This window comes from Amblyomma mixtum, chromosome 1, assembly GCF_055824585.1.
Source record: "Amblyomma mixtum isolate Tamu chromosome 1, ASM5582458v1, whole genome shotgun sequence".
Classification (NCBI taxonomy): domain Eukaryota; kingdom Metazoa; phylum Arthropoda; class Arachnida; order Ixodida; family Ixodidae; genus Amblyomma; species Amblyomma mixtum.
The window spans coordinates 136961791-136980381 of NC_143012.1; the positions used below are offsets into that span (position 1 = coordinate 136961791).

General features: G+C 48.0%; 1 protein-coding gene across 3 annotated transcripts in view; it reads left to right on the top strand.

Annotated features, from left to right (window-relative positions):
• The window catches only part of LOC149367696 (2-Hydroxyacid oxidase 1-like), a 155536-nt gene that overhangs the window by 76437 nt on the left and 60508 nt on the right, over positions 1-18591 (top strand). For all 3 annotated transcript variants that reach the window (XM_089556965.1, XM_089556983.1, XM_089556973.1), the window contains exon 5: positions 10656-10777. In XM_089556965.1, coding sequence (XP_089413091.1) covers positions 10656-10777 — 122 coding nt within the window. The remainder of the gene's footprint in view (positions 1-10655; positions 10778-18591) is intronic.

Below are 18591 nucleotides of genomic sequence, written 5' to 3' on the forward strand. Positions count from 1 at the left end.
AACGATCTCACCGGCAGCGCCATCTCGTTTGTCGACCGTCAAGATTCGGCAGAAGGGGATGGGGTGTGTTTTGCGGATGCAGCCAACCCCATGGTGTTAGAATAGGTTAGGTTCTAACCCCATGGCCCACCCTGAAATCAAAAGCGCGCGGACATCAAGACACCCTAATGCTATGCTCTAATGTCGCTGGGCAGCTGACGCCATCTATGGGAGCTTCCTCTAACTAGGCGTGCGACTGGACTGGAGAGGCGGCGCGCTAATGCCGCTTTCGGTAGCTTTCGGCTCGCTTCCCATGTGCCGCGAGCCGCGAGGCTGCGCGGATGCTACCCCCCACAGAGTCACTGTCCAATGACTCTAACCCCAGGCTGCGGTATCAACGGAGAGCCATAGCTAGCGGAGACGCGTGTAGGATTACGCCCACATGTTCTTTTGCGGTTTCACCGCCAAAAGCGTGTGTTAAAACGAGTAAGACTGCTTCGTAGATCTTGCTTTTAAAAGGTGGGAAAAAAAATCGCGTGAGGCAGGTGCCTCCATGTTCTTCATCTTCACCTTCGTCTTCCTCCTCTTTTCAAAATATTTAACAGAATCCCACCAGCCAAAAGTTGCCACCGGTGACCTTTCTCGGTATTCACTGGAAACATTCAAGTGGGTAGACGTGTTTTGTAGAACGACGCACTACATGTAGTTGCTTGTTTGCTAAGTAAGCACACCCTCGTTACAGTGAACTAGAATATTTTCCAGTGGCGCGACCGCGCCTCTCAGCCTGACGCACGCCGTGTCCCCTGCAGCGGCGGCGCTGCGATCGACCACCCTTGAACTCTCGGCTCGCCTCCGCAGCGTGCGATGCCAGCACGTGAGACTGGAAAGCCTGCTTCATTATTTAGCTGCGCGTTTAACGTAGTTTTGTTTTGCGCTTGCTATATGTCTTTAATATTTGAAGGTATTTGGCATGTGCGGATGTTTACTGAATTGAGTGTACAATGTCGATCCCGCCATAGCAAGCAATAGCAGACGAAGGCTACTGAGCGCACTGTAAACGTTTTTTTTTTGAGTAAGTATTACAAACTGTCGCAGTTCCGACATATTTCTAGACACTAAAGTTCGTAAAGTAACAGTTATTCGTGGGACCATTTCTCACGGGATATACGCGATTAAAATTATATATATATATATATACCGTTTTCATTATGAACCAAGACACAAATTCACCGAATATTAGGTGTGTATAACTAATGATTCCATGCTGATACGAGAATGCACTTCAGTCAACACATATGGTATACACCATAAAAGCGATTGACGCAAAAAACAGTCGAAAAACTGCTTAATACGATTTTAATGCAGGTGTTCGTAATTTTCACTGAGATCAACTTGAAAGCTCCAATGCATGAAGCAAACAGTCTACAAATATAGCTAATTTAATCTGCTTAGCTTGAGGTGCTGCGCTGCCTTTCGCTTCGACAGCATGTTTGACTTGTTGAGTCCTTTGATAAAAAAATGAAGCCGCGTAGTAATATAAAAACTCACTATGCGAGGAGTGATACTCTCAGCATGTGCATTGCATCCCACATTTAAAGGAGCAGCACAATGAATCATGTGTAATATGTCCATGACACTTTCGGAATGAACTTTGCCCGCACTAAAGCAGTTCGTAAAAATGTCCTCCAGCCTTGTGATGAAACGGAACAGTTCAACCGAGGGGTAGAGTAAGCCTCCTTCGTCAATATGTTTAACAAATTCTGCAGCATGCATGCGGCGCCCTTGCTCTGCTGGCAATAAGAGGCAATCGATACATGCAGGACATTTTGTCGGTAGCACGCACTTTTTTGCCACGTACCCAGAGATGTGATAGATCAACCTTGAGTCACTTCTTTGGATGTTATAGTCATGTTGCACAGCTGCACTGCCACATGAAGCCGACGGTCCCTCTTTTTCGGAGCAAACCTTCACTTTCTCCATCAGTTGCTGCTTTGCAGTTTCCTCTTTGTCCCCCGCGTCAAGAAGAGAACTTAATATGTCGCTCTCTGCATTTCCACCTGCAACGCTGTGTGCCAAGTTGTAATAAGAGAGGCAGTGAACAGTGATAACAAACTGTTGTGGTGTTGGATGGGAGTTGCAGCCAGATGAAAGCCTTACCAATCCAAAGAAGTTCTCCACTTTGTCCTGGCTCAGTCGTGATGTCAACAGGTAGCTGTAGCCAACTTGGTCGTGCAAGTACTGAAGGAGCTCAAGAGTACTTGTTAGCGTGACTCTTAGGCCTTCCGCGGTAGATTCGCTCAGAAATTTTTTTTCCTCAGCGTGGCGCTCCCAGGTGTCCAGGAAACCTAGGATTTCCTTTATTAACTTCACACCATCAGAAGCAGGCCTGAGGGCTTCAGCTGTATACCTGCCAGTCATCACAGAAATCAAGGACTTCATTCTTATGAAAAACTTTTCTGTTGCTTCAAGTTTACCGCAACTCTGCTCTAGCTGAGTGCGGTAAAGAATAAAGGCTCGCAAAGGACCATGCCCGAACAATTGAAATGCATAACTTGCCCGCATTTTTTCGAAATTGTTGGGGCTGATGTGCACGGTAGTTATGCCAGGCATTGCTTTCATTGTTACAGCATTTCTGTCCAGTTCGAAAGCTTTTCGAGCAAATTGCATTGAGACCGTTCCATCCGGGGTGTCAAATGTTGTGACAAGAAGCCCGTTTCGAATATTTTTGACAAGGTGTGGGAAATCAGAAAAAAAATATAAGAAACGGCTGCTGTCAACAGGATGCGGTTTCTTGCAGACCACTTCTTTCAAGGAAGCTCGAATATTAAACATGCGCCACATTTTCCGGTTCCAGGCCGCTGCATCACATGTGACGTAGTCCACTAAGAGGCCAGCCCTTTCTGCAAGAACTGTGGACTCGACTAGAATTTTGGCCAGCAGGTCACCTTTCACGTTCTCGTTACTCCCGAAAACACCAAGAACTTGAGTCCAGTTGCCAACTAGTGGCACAAACATCACAACAAGACCATGATTGCATGGCAATGTTTTTTCGTTTTCGGGCGTATATGGGCCAAGGTCGACAAAGCCTTCTATCTTCGCACCTGTTGTCACTGATAAGTGTTCTGCTAGCTTCATTTCATCTATTATTATTCCACCGTGTCGGTGGAACACATCGAGGTGGGCAACCTTCTTTTTCAACACATTCAGCATTTTTTCATTAAATCCGTAGCCGCTCCTGTACTGGGCAGTGTATTTACGCAGCGTTGTTTCGCTTGGGAGTGTCAAGATGTTCTGCCTCCTCATATGCCGGTACAGTTTAGGGCTCCTCATTTTAAGCAATATGCATTCAAGCATCCATTCCTTATCGTACTTCATGCCCCGTGGGCTTTTTCTCTTGGATGCTTCGAAGCACTGCCTTATAGCCAGCTGCTGCTTTGGTGATAAGGAGCTTATCTTCCGAGAAAGTATTTCCTCAGCTGTTGCAGCGCACTTAGTTTTCATTTCCTGAAGGTCCACTGCGAGCTTGTCTAGCTTTGATAAAAGCCGTTTGTTTTTTCGGCAACACGCTTGCAGCTTCTTGGCAGCGGGACCGCGGCATCGCGAACCAGTATTTTGGCTGTTCGTTCCTTGACGCCTTTTCAGGCGTGACTGCCGCTTAAAAAGCGCTTTCCTTAAGTACTTGCAACTTACGCATGAAGTACCATCTTTCGTTGCCTTGCCTTGGCAGCGAGTACTATATGCTGTTCTTGATTTGTACTCAATTTGACTTTGCAAGGAGTTTTCATCCCTTGACGCCGGACCTTTGCAGATATGAAAATCATGCGCTTCTTGCATTGTGGTTACAGCATCTTGCATTGTTGCCACTGGTGCTCCAGCTACCTGCTTGCCCACCAGGAACGTCTTTGCATGCAAGGCACCGGCACTGTCTGCAATGAAGAACACGGCCTTTTCCACGGTCACCTCACCTGACAGCGAGTTGAGAGCACATATTGTAAAACATACTCCATCTGCGTCTTGAATTTCATGCTGCGTCCATCGCTTCCCTGGGGCTTCCATTCTCCTCACCGCAGCTACAGTCGCGGCTGCGCATACTTCGTTGCTGGCCGCAGGTTCGACAGGTTCATCTTCGATCACCTCTGTAACCTGCCTTCGTGCCTTTTTTCGTGGTGTGACATCGTCATCACCGCTCCTTTTTCTCTCATTCCTGTTGGGAGGGGGGAGCTTGCTCAAGTAAGCTGGCAGATTGGGTAAAATTGTGGGGACTGCATCTGCTGTAAGCGTAGGCGTCCCGCGTGGAATTCGAACTTCCTCGCCATTTATGTGGTGCACGTAATCCCGAACAATGAAGCGTGGCTCAAAATGTAGCTCACATACCGCGCAGTCTGCGGTTAGCGGCTTATCGCCTCGATGTAGGTTCCTCTCCCACGTGGATCTGCGCTCAGGATCAGCAGGCACCTTGAATAGCGACAACTTTCGCACGTTTCTTGTTCTTGCGTATCCTGTGTTGCACCCTGGGGCGTAGCAGTGGTTGAGCCGTTTCTTTGCACTCATTCTTGCAAGAAGTTAATACACTCACATCAAAACCCTCGTGCAATGCAACCACACTGATCGAAAAGCCCGCGCAAAACCGAAGCGCCGTCGGGCGTGCTCTGAACCGCCGCCGCCGGCCGCCTTCAAGGGTGGGCGACAACAGCGCCGCCGCTTCAGGAGACACACTCGGTGACGCGCGTAGCAAGGCGCTGCCCCCTCCGCTCGCTTCACTGGAAAATATTCTAGTTCACTGTACCCTCGTTGCGCCATCTTTGCCTGGATAGGTCCTCTCGACTCAGTGAATCTTCCAGAGCGTGCCGGAACCTTTGTCGACAAACAGTACGACGTCCCCTTCTGATGAACTTTTTGGATTTGTACCCTTCTTTCTTGTTGCAGCGCTCATTTCCTGAAGATATTCTTTATGCCACACAGCCCACCACTTCCTAGTGATTTGTCGTTGGTTTTTTAATGCGTCTTGAATACTTTGGAGTTGCATATACTTCAGGCCATCGTGAAGCAGTTTTCGCCAGTTAACTCGTTTCCTTTGTGTCAACCAACATGGCCCTTGCCACCACAATATGGAAGTCATTAATCGGTTGACGTTGATTCCTCCTGTAAGTAAATCTGCTGTATTATCGTCTCCTGAAACAAATTTCCAGTTCTCTCGGTTTGTTTTCTTTTTTATCTCTCATACTCTGTTCTCTGCAAACTTTTTTTCCGTGATGCTCATGCCTTTAACCCAATGTACTATCATGGACTCAGTCCAGTAGGAAGTACTTTTCACTTCACCGGCGTAGTTTCTTTGGTTTTAGTCACTAAGTCATGCTGCCAAAAGGGTTGCCATTAGTGCTAGTTTTGCCGATATTAACTATTTTAAGGGAGCAACCCTTCCCTTTGCAGACATCAGTCTAGATTCTCTTTCTCCATCGTCATACGATATTTCGATGTATTCTGCTGCTCCAAAAGCTTGCGTGCTCGCATCTCCAATCACATGCACGGGCCTGGGATGAATTACTACCAGACATGAGTCATCATGAAGCAGTAATGCGGCGAGGGCTGGCGACGGCGGCAGCAGCGGCGGAAGCAGCGGCGACGGCGGCGCCGTCAAGTGGCCGAGTCTGTCCTCGGGTCACCGGATAGAGTGGTGTGGCAAAAGGTCAAGCTGTTGCTGCTAATTGAAAGACGGCTGTGTCCTCAACAGAGGTCTCGTGCTTCGGACATCCGGCGGGGGAGTACGAGGACGTTCGTTCACCTGCTGGGAAGCAACGAGTAAAAGACTTGCCGCAGTGATCAAAGTGACACATCAGTGTTTGATGACTATGTCTCTACCCCTTCCCATCGACCGAGCTGCGAGAGTAGGATGCCTCGATGCCTGCCCACGCGGCGGGCAGGCATCGATGCACCCTATGCGAGAGAGCCCAGCACCGCCCCCTGCCGTGGGTGGTACCACCAGCGTCCACAGCTGCCCATCCGATTGGACATCGTTCTTCGAACTTTATTCCCAAGTCTGGGATCTGGGGAATATGAAGCCTTTTTATACGAACTCTGATTATGAACTCTCAAATAAGTAATGAATTAAATTTTGCACTGGAACAAAGCTGATACAAAGCTTTTTTCAGAAAAAATATAGCGCAATACTGCATCCATTAGAGTTTCTTATTGTTACCTAGAGGGAATGTTCGCACCCCGTCTAAGGGAGTTCGCATGGAGCTACCTCAAGACCATTTCAGACACTATGGGCGCTCAAAGCATCATGGGTCGGTGCGCTTCCTACTTCAGAACCACAACTTTTGGCCAAAAAAATTTGCGAAAATAAAAGTTGTTCGTAATCAAGAATGCCCTGAACTTCAACATCCTCTCTACAAATTACAACAAACGAGCAGAAAAAAAAATGCAAAGTTTGCCGAAAATAATAGATGGCTTGCTCTTCTATTGGCCAAGTATTGCACACCACAGAAACTAATATTTCGTGCTTAACAGGCGACTTTAAAAAGGAATGTTTTAAAAAAATGTTGCGGCTTAAAAACTTGAGAGGTTTTTAATGGTATTCTGGGGAAAAAAAGAAAACTTTTATTGACGTCATGTGTTGTTGCGTTTTCGCTACTGTGGCTTTTGCGCACTAGGTTCGCGCCAAAGTCGTCTGCGCGCTGAGCGCGCCGTTTGACGGCTCTTAACATGTCTTGGCGCTGCGCGTATGGACGGTAACCTTTCCAACCACAAGTGTCGGGCGTGTATGTTGAGAATTGCGCGGCACGCGGGTATTTCTGCGAATTCATGAAGTCGCGTCTGCATCCAATGGGTGGCCAGCGCCCGGCTTCAAAATCGGCGGGAAAATTTTAACTGCGGATAACGCAACTGTCGCTTATGATATTTCCAACACGATCCTGAAGAGCAGCAGATACATCCGCTCTTCTCTTAAGCAGCACGTATGCGCGCATGCACGAAGAACTGCGTTTTTGGAATCAAACACCTCAGTAGTGCCACTCCGTGTTCCTGAAAAAATACGACTGTCCCGCACCAAGTAGCTCACCGCCCCATGATGCTTTGAGCGTCGATGGTGACTGAACTGCAGCGCCGCCAGCTTTCCCTCAAGGTCGTAGTAAGAAACTGTATGCTGCATGCAATGCAATCGATTCAGAGGATTGCAACAGCCTGAACGTCCGCGCTATATCGACGCATTTCGTTGTTTGCTTTCTTTTTCTCGCTTTTCTTTTTTTCGCTATAATTGGCTATAATTAATTAACTAATCACTCTACGGTCATCAAACTTGGCGTCGGGGTTACATTTTAACGCGACAGCGTTAAGGGCCCCGTGTCGCACAAAAGCCGGTGTCGTCGTCGGCGGCGTTGGCCGTGAGCGGAAAATCCCAGAAGCAGTAATAAATAAAACTTAGTAGACAACTAGTCGAGTTGGGGAATCGAAGCAGGGCCTACGGAGTGCGAGACCAGCACGTTAACCACTCCGCCACGCCAGCTCTTTTTTTCGGCGGCGGTATTGCTTGGCGCAACTGCTGAAGGCAAGGCGCTGCCGTTTTCACCAGAGAGTGCAGGCACCCTGTGATTTCCGTGCACATTTCCTACATCCCAAAAATTTCTTAAGGTTGCCTCTTAATTTTTAGGAAGTGTGCAGTTGAAATATCTTTCTTCAAAGACTGTTTGTTCAGAAATGTCGTTCGAGTTTTGCCACATTGCAGCGATGTGTCGTGGCGTTGCTTGCCGTTTATTGTTCATTCGTATCCTCCTGACATCGCAGGCGAACCAACGGTCGCGGGCTCGTGTGCCCGTTATCTGTTTTGGCACGTAATATTCTTCAAATTCTTGCAAAATGTGCGAAATAAATACCAGTTTTAATGAGCCCTGCGGCTCTGGAGGTTCGTCTAAGAGTCAGAAGAAAAACTTAGCGACGTTAGGGTTCTTTTATCAACTACTGCTGATACGTAATTGTGTATGAATTTTTCTAACCTTTGCTTCTCCCATACGTGGAAGTAAAAAAAAACTTCAACATTACGCTCGCTTGTTTCTTCCGAAATGCGGATGTTGCAACGTCACAAAGGTTTGTGAGCTGTATATGGTAACTGTTAATCAGGTCAGCCGGTAATACGGAGTAAACAAAGACAATGAACATGCCCGATGCGATTGATATCTGCCTATCAACGAATAGCACCGCCCAGTTATTACAATACAATACAATACAATACATCTTTATTTTCCAGTAAACAACTGGACGGTCTCTTGGGCTAAAAGCTACACAAAAGCTTGACGAGGCCCAAGAGACCATTACAAGGCAGCAGCGTAATGAATAGATACATAATAGATGAATAGTACATAAGTAGACAGTAATAAGGAAATAATAAAACAGTTATGTGACATGTAATAATGATGTCAATCACATAAAGCAGCCAGTAATGAACTGAAACCAAAATAAAACAACTGAAAACCACATACACGGAAGCAACAAACAAAAATTAATGGATCACAACTGCACGAAATAGGAATGTAATTTTTTTTTGTTCAAGCCCTCTGTGTGTCCATATTTGTTTAGTATTGTAGGGAGGTTATGGGTAAGTGACTGATATTTATAAAATGTACGAAAATGAGGAACTGCCCACGCATCAACATTTCTTGTTTGCACGCTTATATTTCGTCGCTCTAAGGATGCCAAGGACGTTAGAAGGTTAGTAACTTCAGGGGAGGAAAAGTAGATTGACTGTAATAGGCGAAATTCATATAGCTTGTCTACACTTATGATATTGAATGATTCAAATGCACCCTTTGTAGTTTCCATGGTAGCTTAAATAGCTTAAGAGGATAGCTTAAATTCACTCGTCTATCTGGCCTGTAACAGCTGTCAACGACGCAAAGAAAAACTAGGCAGGGGCCAGGCCATTTCCTAAGGAGACTGGATACCAATAAATACAAATCGGAGTCTTCCCTTACAAACGGGGCTCCTCCTTCTCGTCTGAAGTCTTACCTCAGTGAAAGAAAAAAGCAGTGACGGAAACGCGGGGCCAAAGTTAGTGACTTCGTCGTCGAGCCACATTTCAGTGTCCAAGATGTCCGTATTACAGGTATGCGCTGTGGCTTTTAGCCTGTCGCCCCCAGCTACAGTAGACCGTCAATCAGAGGAGGAAGTTTGCTTTGCCAGAAAGCCGAACAGTAAGGTCCGTGGTAATATCGGAAGAATACATGCCGCTTTTCTTATGAAACTTCTTTAACATCCCAGGAAAAAGTTCATTCTTTCAACGATTCTCCTTGGAAAAGTCACGCAGTGCTTTTAGTGGCCATTGAACTCTAGTGAGAAAGCCCCGTTCTAACCACCCTTTAAACTGCTTGATATTGTTCAACTTATGCGCATCTTGCAGGGCCAGTTGGAATTCGATGTTGAGAAGCCTGAAAGTAATAGGCCGATCGACAGTAGATCACTGCTGACCAAAACGATAAGCTCGACCGTTCAACGTTCCGCAATGTATTCCAACGAGCTCAAAAAAGACTTCCATGTTAGCCCATTCGGATTCTGAATATCCTTCGTGTTCAACTTCAGCAGGGCCTCTAGTTAGAAAGCTTTTTTTTTTTGCATTCTCTAACTTGTATAGTCGACAACCTCTATAAGCTCACTGCTTGTTTTATGTACGTTCGCACTCACTCCCTGCAGAGAATTCGAAGGGATGTCCTAGGTGTTTTTAAATTTTGTGCTCTGGTCGCATTTTTCTCGGTAGCAGTATCACGATCAATTAAGTTGTTCGTTCTATGTGCTATTCCTGCTCAAGGTTCGTAGTATTCCTATTCATGGCATGTTTTTCGCAAGTTAAGAGTGGGTTAGCTTCCGCGTCGCCTGCACTGAGAGATAAGGTGCAGGAAACCAAGCAGACAAGGTTTCAGGAATGAGGCCGGCCTCTAGAGTGAAATGATTTTTATAACTGCTCCCCAGCACTCGATAAGCCACAAAGAAACCGATGCGTGCACTATACGTGCACACGTTCAAACTCCTTAGTGCGGAATGGTTGACCAACAAGGTTTGGGCTCAACGACCACAAGCGCCTCAAATGGAGCCTGGAACCAGAAGCGGCACTGCCGTCGCTGAACTAGGTGGACGTATAGAGACGCAAAATTGAGAGAATATCCTTCCCTAACAGACAGCTACTAAAATTACCGAAGACACTTCGGAAATTTTAACGTATGCTTTGCGAAACCCTTGTGGTCAACCCAATGCATATACCATGTTGTACATGGAGTGTCCCCAGTGGAATGGCCACAGTGTTCGCCGATAACCCTTTTAATTACCCAAAGGTGCTTGTAGCAAACGAGAAACTTTCTGGGCCGCTTCGGAGCCATGCGTTTCACTCACTCTCACTCGACTGCAATGAGACGTCTGGCGAAGGAGTGGCGCGCAGCTGCCACTGCTGACGCGCGCGCGCTCGTTCTACCAACGTGCGTTCTACCGCTACTGAGTGATGTCACGGTTGCTATGCACAGCAGCGCCTCCCACCGCCGCGCTGGTTGCTAAGGGGGGGGAGGAGGTTGCGCCGCTGCGCGGAGGAGAGGCCACAGTTGGCACGATTCCAGCGCACGGACGGATGCTACCGCGAGCATGAGCCATTGAAGGCTTTCGCCCTAATAAAAGCGATGTGGTCCATGTCTCTTTCGCAGCTTCCGGAGCCTGCGCGGTGGCACGCCGGGCCACGAGTGGGACCCGTGCCAGAGCTGGGCCGACATCGATTGGCTGCGAGGCGCCGTCGACCTGCCCCTCGTGCTCAAGGGCATCCTCAGAGGTACTGGCAGTTTTCCACTTCAATTCTGGAACGCGCCCAGCGCAGTTTGCTTTTTTTTTAATATGCACTAGCTCCCCTTTGGCTGAAGCTGCAGCTGACTTACGTCGAAATGGTGAGGCATCATATAGGCAGCTTTTTTTTCCGCAGAGTTCAGTTCAAAAATGAAAAATCCACTACAGCGTACCGTCGTGACCGCAACAAATTTCGATGCGACGAGCATCATCCAAGACTGCCACATCAGTGCAGTGCAGAGGTACAGTGTCAATCACACTTAGAGGGAACACGGCTCCGCGTGGCTGCGCACACGCGGAGCACTGTTGCGATCAAGCCGATGCCAGACCCGTGCAAAGGGGCAGATGACACGAAGCACCACGTCGAGGTCCCTCTTCTCATGCGCTACTCAGCAGATATTCATGATCGGGTTAGATGCAATGTCACTCCGTAAGTAAGTGGCCACGCGGAGCCGTGTTCCCTCTAAGTGTGATTGACCCTGTACATCAAAAGCGTCGACCCGCGTTTAAATCTGCTGGCAGTGCACAAAAGAAAAGCAAGCTTCGAAGGCGCTCCTTTGATTTAGCTTGCCTCGGCCACAGCAACAGTAGTGGCCTGTGCGCCCCCTAGAAGTCGGAGGTCGCCTTTACTTTGGGCAGCACATCGTATCCAGGGCCTGCGGAAAAGTGTAGAAAGCACCGCACCACATTTTCTGCCTGTTCTTGCACGACAGTGAACGACGCATAGTGTGACAACATTCACACCTCGAGCGAGACATTAAAATATTGTAGGCACAGCGTACACTTGGGTATCATCTCTTAGCACTTACTGGACTCGTTACAACTTGCTCATAATATTGCCCTGCGTTCTCTCCAAATCAGGAGGTGTAACATCAGAGACTGCAGGGACAGGTGAGAGGACCCCATTACTCCAGCTTTTGTGGCAAAAAAAAATGGTTCAGCAACGAATCTTTAAGGGTACAATAAATTATGATGATGATGATGAGTCTGTAAGGTGAGGAGAATCCTTGACATCACCTTTCGGGACCTTTTTATCTTTAGGGAAGCCGCAAGCTCTCCACTGCACGAGTAAGAGGCAAACCATGCGACCTGGTTACTTTTGGTGAAGACTGTACCTGCATTGTGAAAGTTGCCAAACAACAGACCCGCCGCATGGGTCAAATGCCACCAGTCACAGCGTACTCCTAAGCACTTTAGTGCACTAAATTTACTACGCAGTTCCACAACGCTTCCTATAAACGCATAAAGTGCAATATCTGCCCTCAGTATTTTGCATTGCAAAACAACATCCACACGCGCGAAGAAAGAAGTATCGTATGTTCGCGTCATTAGGACTGTCAAGCAATGCGCCACCGAAATAATGCGCCTGGTGTGAATTAGGTGCGCTAGAAATTCGGTCTTTATTTTCGCATTAAGGTGGCAGATGGGCCAGCTGAGTCACGTGACCTTGAAACGCCATCACAACCCTTCTCCGCAGAGGGACTGTACTTTCAACAACTAAGCGGCTGAGTGGAAGCTCCTAGCGCACTAAAACAGAGAATGGGTATCACTGGGCAGCATCGGCGGACACTATAAGTTTCACAGTGACGGAGATCTTAGGCTACCACTTAAAAACATGCCACTGCATAGGACACAGAAAGATGAATTAGTTCAGAATCTTCCCTTAAGTTCATATGTCATAGAGGCGTGTAACATGCCCGCGGGAACGGTTTTTTTTTTTTTTAAGAGCTAGCTGCTTGGCTAGGTTGTTGACAGACACAATAGAAAGATTATAGCGCCAAAGCGCACCACACGCAAGAAAGAAGACAACACAGGCGCTTTGTGTTGTCTTCGCCTAGTCTTCTATCTGTTTTTTTTTTTTTTGTTAAAATTGCGTTATAGACCAGCAGCCGATTTTTCCTTCCGAACACCGCTAAATAGTGCATCACTCAAGGCTTTAATACCTGCGGATTAGGACCTACCCAAAAAGCTGGCAGTTTTTACGGACACCAAACCACTAAAACTTCATGCTGGACTAGGTGACACATACCTGGGCCAGCGCCGCACTAGTGTAGTGTGCGCATGCTATGCGTACGGCTATACAGGGTGTCCACGCTAACTTTAGCCAAGGGTCAAAAAATAAAATATTGGAGGTCGGCCAGGGAAACCACTTACATACACCTACCAACCGGCTTGCGCATCTTAGGCAATTTTTTGCTTTGCAATTAATTAATTAGCAATTAAGATAATTTTTCTAAATGCGTAAATATTGACATTAGACAGAAAATGTGAATAGCAAAGTTGGAGAGCACCTTCGGAAACCTCCATTCCATTTATTTGCGGTAAAGAAAACCTCACGTGTATCTTTTTTCCGAGCTCCAAAGAAAGCCCGGGAAATACAGAAAAAGTCACGTGACTAGCGCATTCGCGCGCCACGATTGTGCTGCTCTCAACCGTGGCTTGAGTGAACGAAATCAGCTGCTGGCAAGGCGCGACGACCTCAATGCGCCGGCAGGCCGATATGTCAACTGTGGTTGCGGCCCCCGCGCGAGCCAGTCTGCAAGCGTGACGGTGCAAGTTGCAGCGAACGCGCCGGGCATTGCAGGCACGCTTGCAGGCTGGCTTGCGCGGGCGTCGCAACCACCGTTGAGATATCGGCCTGCCGGCGCATTGAGGTCGTCGCGCCTTGCCAGCAGCTGATTTCGTTCACTCAAGCCACGGTTGAGAGCAGCACAGTCGTGGCGCGCGAATGCGCTAGTCACGTGACTTTTTTTTGTATTTGGCGGGCTTTCTTTGGAGCTCGGAAAAAAGATACACGTGAGGTTTTCTTTACCGCAAATAAATGGAATGGAGGTTTCTAAAGGTGCTCTCCAACTTTGCTATTCACATTTTCTGTCAATGTCAATATTTACGCATTTAGAAAAATTAGCTTAATTGCTAATTAATTAAATGCAAAACAAAAAAATGCCTATGATGCGCAAGCCGGTTGTTAGATGTATGCAAGTGGTTTCCCTGGCCTACCTCAAATATTTTATTTTTTAACCCTTGGCTAAAGTTAGCGTGGACACCCTGTACATTGTTAACTGTTCCGAAAAATAAAGCCAGTTGTTAGTAGCGTTCGTGTTTGTGGTGTCTTCCTCCTGTGGCCGTCTTTTTTTTTTGCGCGACCTTTTTGTTCAAGTATCAAACCACTACAATGCAATTTCACGACAATAATTTGTGAGCATTGTCGTCTGCAATTGGCAGCATGTTCTCAGCGACAGCCGTCACCGTCAGCCGTGTCGCGTCTACTGCACTGCGGTACAAAGGCCTCTCCCGGAGATATCTCAAAGCGCTGCCGTGTGCCAGGAAGTCCAGAAGAGCAAGGTTCCAGGCTAGTTGGTAATGCATTTAAAACGAAGAAACAGCGCGAAAAAAACACGGACACACGAAGAAACCACACACACGAGCGCTGACTCACAACTGAAATTTAATTCCGGTGAAAATACGCTTAAATAGAAAACATGAGAGCGTGGGTAACAGGGCTGCTGCAGCGATAACCGGCAATCAGTGTGGTCGCGTCACAAGATGGCAAATAATGCACAGCTCGTGTGTGTGTTGTTTCTTGGTGTGTCCGTTCATTTTCGCGCTGTTTCTTCCTTTTAAATGCCAACAAGTCCCAGCACATTTTCTAATCTCACTCCGGCCGCCCTTGGAAACCATTTCCTTTGTTCTTTTTCGAATGCGCTAACAGGCTCTGGTTGCCCTTCTTTCCATTATACATGTAACGTCCAATTAGCTCCAATCTTTCCTCTTTATTTGCGCTAGCATATTGTCACGTAGTGGTGACTGCAGTCAGGAGGGCAGGAATACAACAAAAATGGCTTCTAAACAAAATTCTTTATTTCGGCTGACTTGCGCCTACAATGCTCTGGATCACTCGGAGGCGGCGTAGCAACAGGCCTGCTCGGCGGTCGTCGAACAGAATGGCCGCCGCTCTCGGCCGTGCTCAGTTTAAAGCTGATAGCGAACTTTCGAGAGAAAGCGTGCAAAGTTACTAGAACATTCTGGCACAACGTAGAATCGGCTCCGCCTGGATGCGATCAATCGAGATAAATCTGGTCGCGTCCTGCATCACAAACAAAGCGATGAAGCGAGATGCCGGCAGCTTTGAAGAATGAACAAACACTACAAAGATTCGCGGCAATATAATATTTCTATTTCGGCTGACTTGCGCCTACAATGCTCTGGATCACTCGGAGGCGGCGTAGCAACAGGCCTGCTCGGCGGTCGTCGAACAGAATGGCCGCCGCTCTCGGCCGTGCTCAGTTTAAAGCTGATAGCGAACTTTCGAGAGAAAGCGTGCAAAGTTACTAGAACATTCTGGCACAACGTAGAATCGGCTCCGCCTGGATGCGATCAATCGAGATAAATCTGGTCGCGTCCTGCATCACAAACAAAGCGATGAAGCGAGATGCCGGCAGCTTTGAAGAATGAACAAACACTACAAAGATTCGCGGCAATATAATATTTCTACCCCTACTTTAGTTTCTTCTCTTCATGTTGCCACATTAAGCTGCGCTAACCATGATCTAAATTCAAATGAGAATAAAAATATCATTTTATTTCAATATATTTCGTTAGCGTAAAAGCATCGACCCCCTCGAAGAGCTCTGGTAGGATACTACTGATAAACACTTTTCTTTGAGAGGCGCTATCAAGCTGCTTCATAGCCTGATGCAAATGCACTTAAGGTTATTGTTATTTTTCTTGTAATTACCTTTTTATCGTTCGAGTGTGCAGTCATAGGCTGAGCAGATATTCTTGCTCTCATTCAATATCGTGAAAAGTTATTACTTTCAAATGCAGTTCAACATCAGTTTAATTCTGTTGGTATTAATTGTTAAGCGTGTCATGTTACTTCGAGGGCTTCACCCTCAGCCATGCGCTGCAATTCATTCCATAACATATCAAAGTAATACCATCTCTAAATCGGATCTGCCTCCTTTCTTATAAGCCAACTACGAGGTTTACTGATATTGTTAGGCATTTTTCTACAGAAACTTGAAGTAAAAGACCACTCCTCCCGTTATAATTGCATATTATGTAAGGACAAAGGCACAGTATGCCGTAGTTATTTGCATATTGGTTGATGCATCCTACACGTCGATAATAAAATGCTTTAATGCCGTGTAACATGTGGGAATCCTGGCTTTCCGCCGTTGCCTTTGCGCGGCTGTGCCGGCTTCCCGCGTTGTTTCTCCTCTTTCCCTTGCTCCCGCCTCAGGCGGTGGAGAGGCGGCTAAGTGACTAATCACTGTCATTTGACCACAGCTCCGCCCCGGCTCCCCAACGGCCTTTGCCATTGGTGCCTTTTGGCGGGATTTCGGGACCCGCTTGGGCGGCCGCGCACGGCGCGACCGTCCGAGCGGGGCCCAGAGAGAGATCCCTCCGAGACAGCGTAAGGTGCGTACGCTACTGTTTTGTCCGCGCCGGCCTTTGCCGTTCGGACCAGTGCATACTCGAGCTCACCCGCACGTGTCCTCTGACCTGCAGCGGCTCGAGCCTGTCCAGCGGGGTCCAGCGACCTCCGACAGGCGTACCTTGCGTTGACTGCCCACTCTCTCTCGCAACCGGCCCAACGGTCGACACGAGAGAGAGATCACAGCACGGCCGCGGGGACATTCTCCTGCAGCGGCGTGCTGACGGCGCGCATTGCTCTAGTCGCTTCATGCGCGCAGCGGAGCCTTGCTCCTCGCGCGCCCCCGGGACGGGGTGACTACTGAGTGTTTGTGTATCTGCTGAAGGACGACGTGAATAAACGTCTCCTTTGTGAACTTGGAGGCCTATTCCTTTGCGGCGAATCGCTCTCCTCCCTGCGGAGGTTGAGTGCGCTGCAGCGGTGTCCCAGGGTGTGTGTGGTGACGGCTGATCGGGGCCCTTGGCTCGCGCGAAGCCCGAACCCGCGGTGGTTAGTGGCCTCTGTCCACTTAGAAACCCACAAACAGTACCACAGGACACTTCGAGCCGGAAATATTGAAATAAAGTGACTGGCACGCTGCATCACATATTGTAGCAGTAGCGCTGTAGTCAGAAACGTACTGGTCACTGGAGACGGAGTAGATGCGCTACACCGAGCTCGAATTCCACGCTTCGCCTCGAGGAAAGCGCCTTCATTAAAGTCTATTGAAGTTCGGCAGACGAACGCACCACCGCCGATGTCGCATGCTAACGGCAGCAGTCCGCTTCGCGCCGCCATTCCACTCCGAATGGCGCTCTGCCTGCTTTCCTCCTTGTGTGACGCATTTTTTGTTGATGTCGGACAGAAGTGCTGCCGCAAACTTTTCCCACGGCTCCACGAGTCAAACGACACCTCAATTAAATGCTGCCGAAAACGGCCACCGACGCCGCGGTGGCTCAGTGGTCAGCGCGCTCGTCGTCTACTAAGCCAGAGTATCCGGGTTCCAAGCCGGCCGTGGCGGCCGCGTTTCGATGGAGGCGGAACGCACAAGGCGCCTGTCTGCTGTGTGATATAAGTGCACGTTAAAGATCCCCAGGCAGTCGAAATTATTCCGTAGACCTCCGCTACGGCACCTCTTCTTCCTTCTCCCATCATCTTCATCATAAGCCTCATTACTCCCACTGCAGGGCAATGGCCTCTCCCATGTATCTCCAATTAACCGTGTCCTTTGCCAGCTGCGCCCACCGTGTCCCTGCAAACTTCTTAATTTCGTCCCTCCGTCTAACTTTCTGCCGCCCTTTACTACGTTTGCTTTCTCTTGGAATCCACTCCGTTACCCTCAAGGACCAGCGGTTATCTTTCCTTTGCATTACATGCCCTGCCCAAGCCCACTTCTTCCGCTTGATTTCGACGACGCTAGCATTAACATTTCTTCCCTCACCCACTCCGCCCTCTTCCGATCTCTTAACATTACACCTATCATATTTCTTTCCATAGCTCGCTGCGTTGTCCTCTTAAGGTGAACCCTCTCACTCCCTCATTTATCCCTTCCCCTGCGGCGCGGTTCGGGTATCCAACGAGATATTCGTGACAGTTACTGCGTCATTTCCTTTCCTCGAAAACCAATTTTCAATTTTCATTTCCCTTTCTATAAGCATGACTCTCCGCTGGATGGAGTGACAGGGACATGTTTCGTTTTCATGGCGAGGCCTCCAAAGCGTACGGTCGACGCGGTGACGGCCTTCCGTGGAATTTAGAAGGGAGTACCTTGCGCAGATCTCTCGAAAAATAAAGGGCGTGTGACACCTTCGTGCGCTAAGAGTAGTGGCCACTGTCGTGCTTTGTTAAGGCATGGCCCCGCCTTCCCTTGAAGACAAGGCAGAGGAAAGCCAAATTTTGAGGCACTTTTCTTCTAAGCTCCTGCCCAACTTTCCGTAAACTGCGGTCTCGTTCATCGCATTACATTCGTGTGCTTTCTTTCTGTTTCTTCTTTTGCAGCCGCAGAAGCGACGCTTGCGTTACGTTTATCTGCGCTTTTGTTGTGTGTGTTTTTCGCGCACTCAAATTCGGCCCTCGCATTGCATTCGGGTAAATAACGTAAGCTTCTTCACGACATTCAGTTTTCTAATATACTTCAGTCTCATTTTAAATGGTTTTTGCCTTTCAGCCGCTAAGTTTATCTCTCGAAATAACATTTAAGCGCGCTATATTTAGTGCTGAACATTCACAGACCAGAAGCAGGCAGAGAGGCCGAGGGAACAAACGCGGGTTGATGGCATCCTGGTCGTAATCATGAGGAAGAAATGTACAGTCTTTGTCAAAAGTAAACAGGCTGCATGTTTTTCATCTCAGTCGTATATTAAAGCTATTATGCCAGTCCTCAA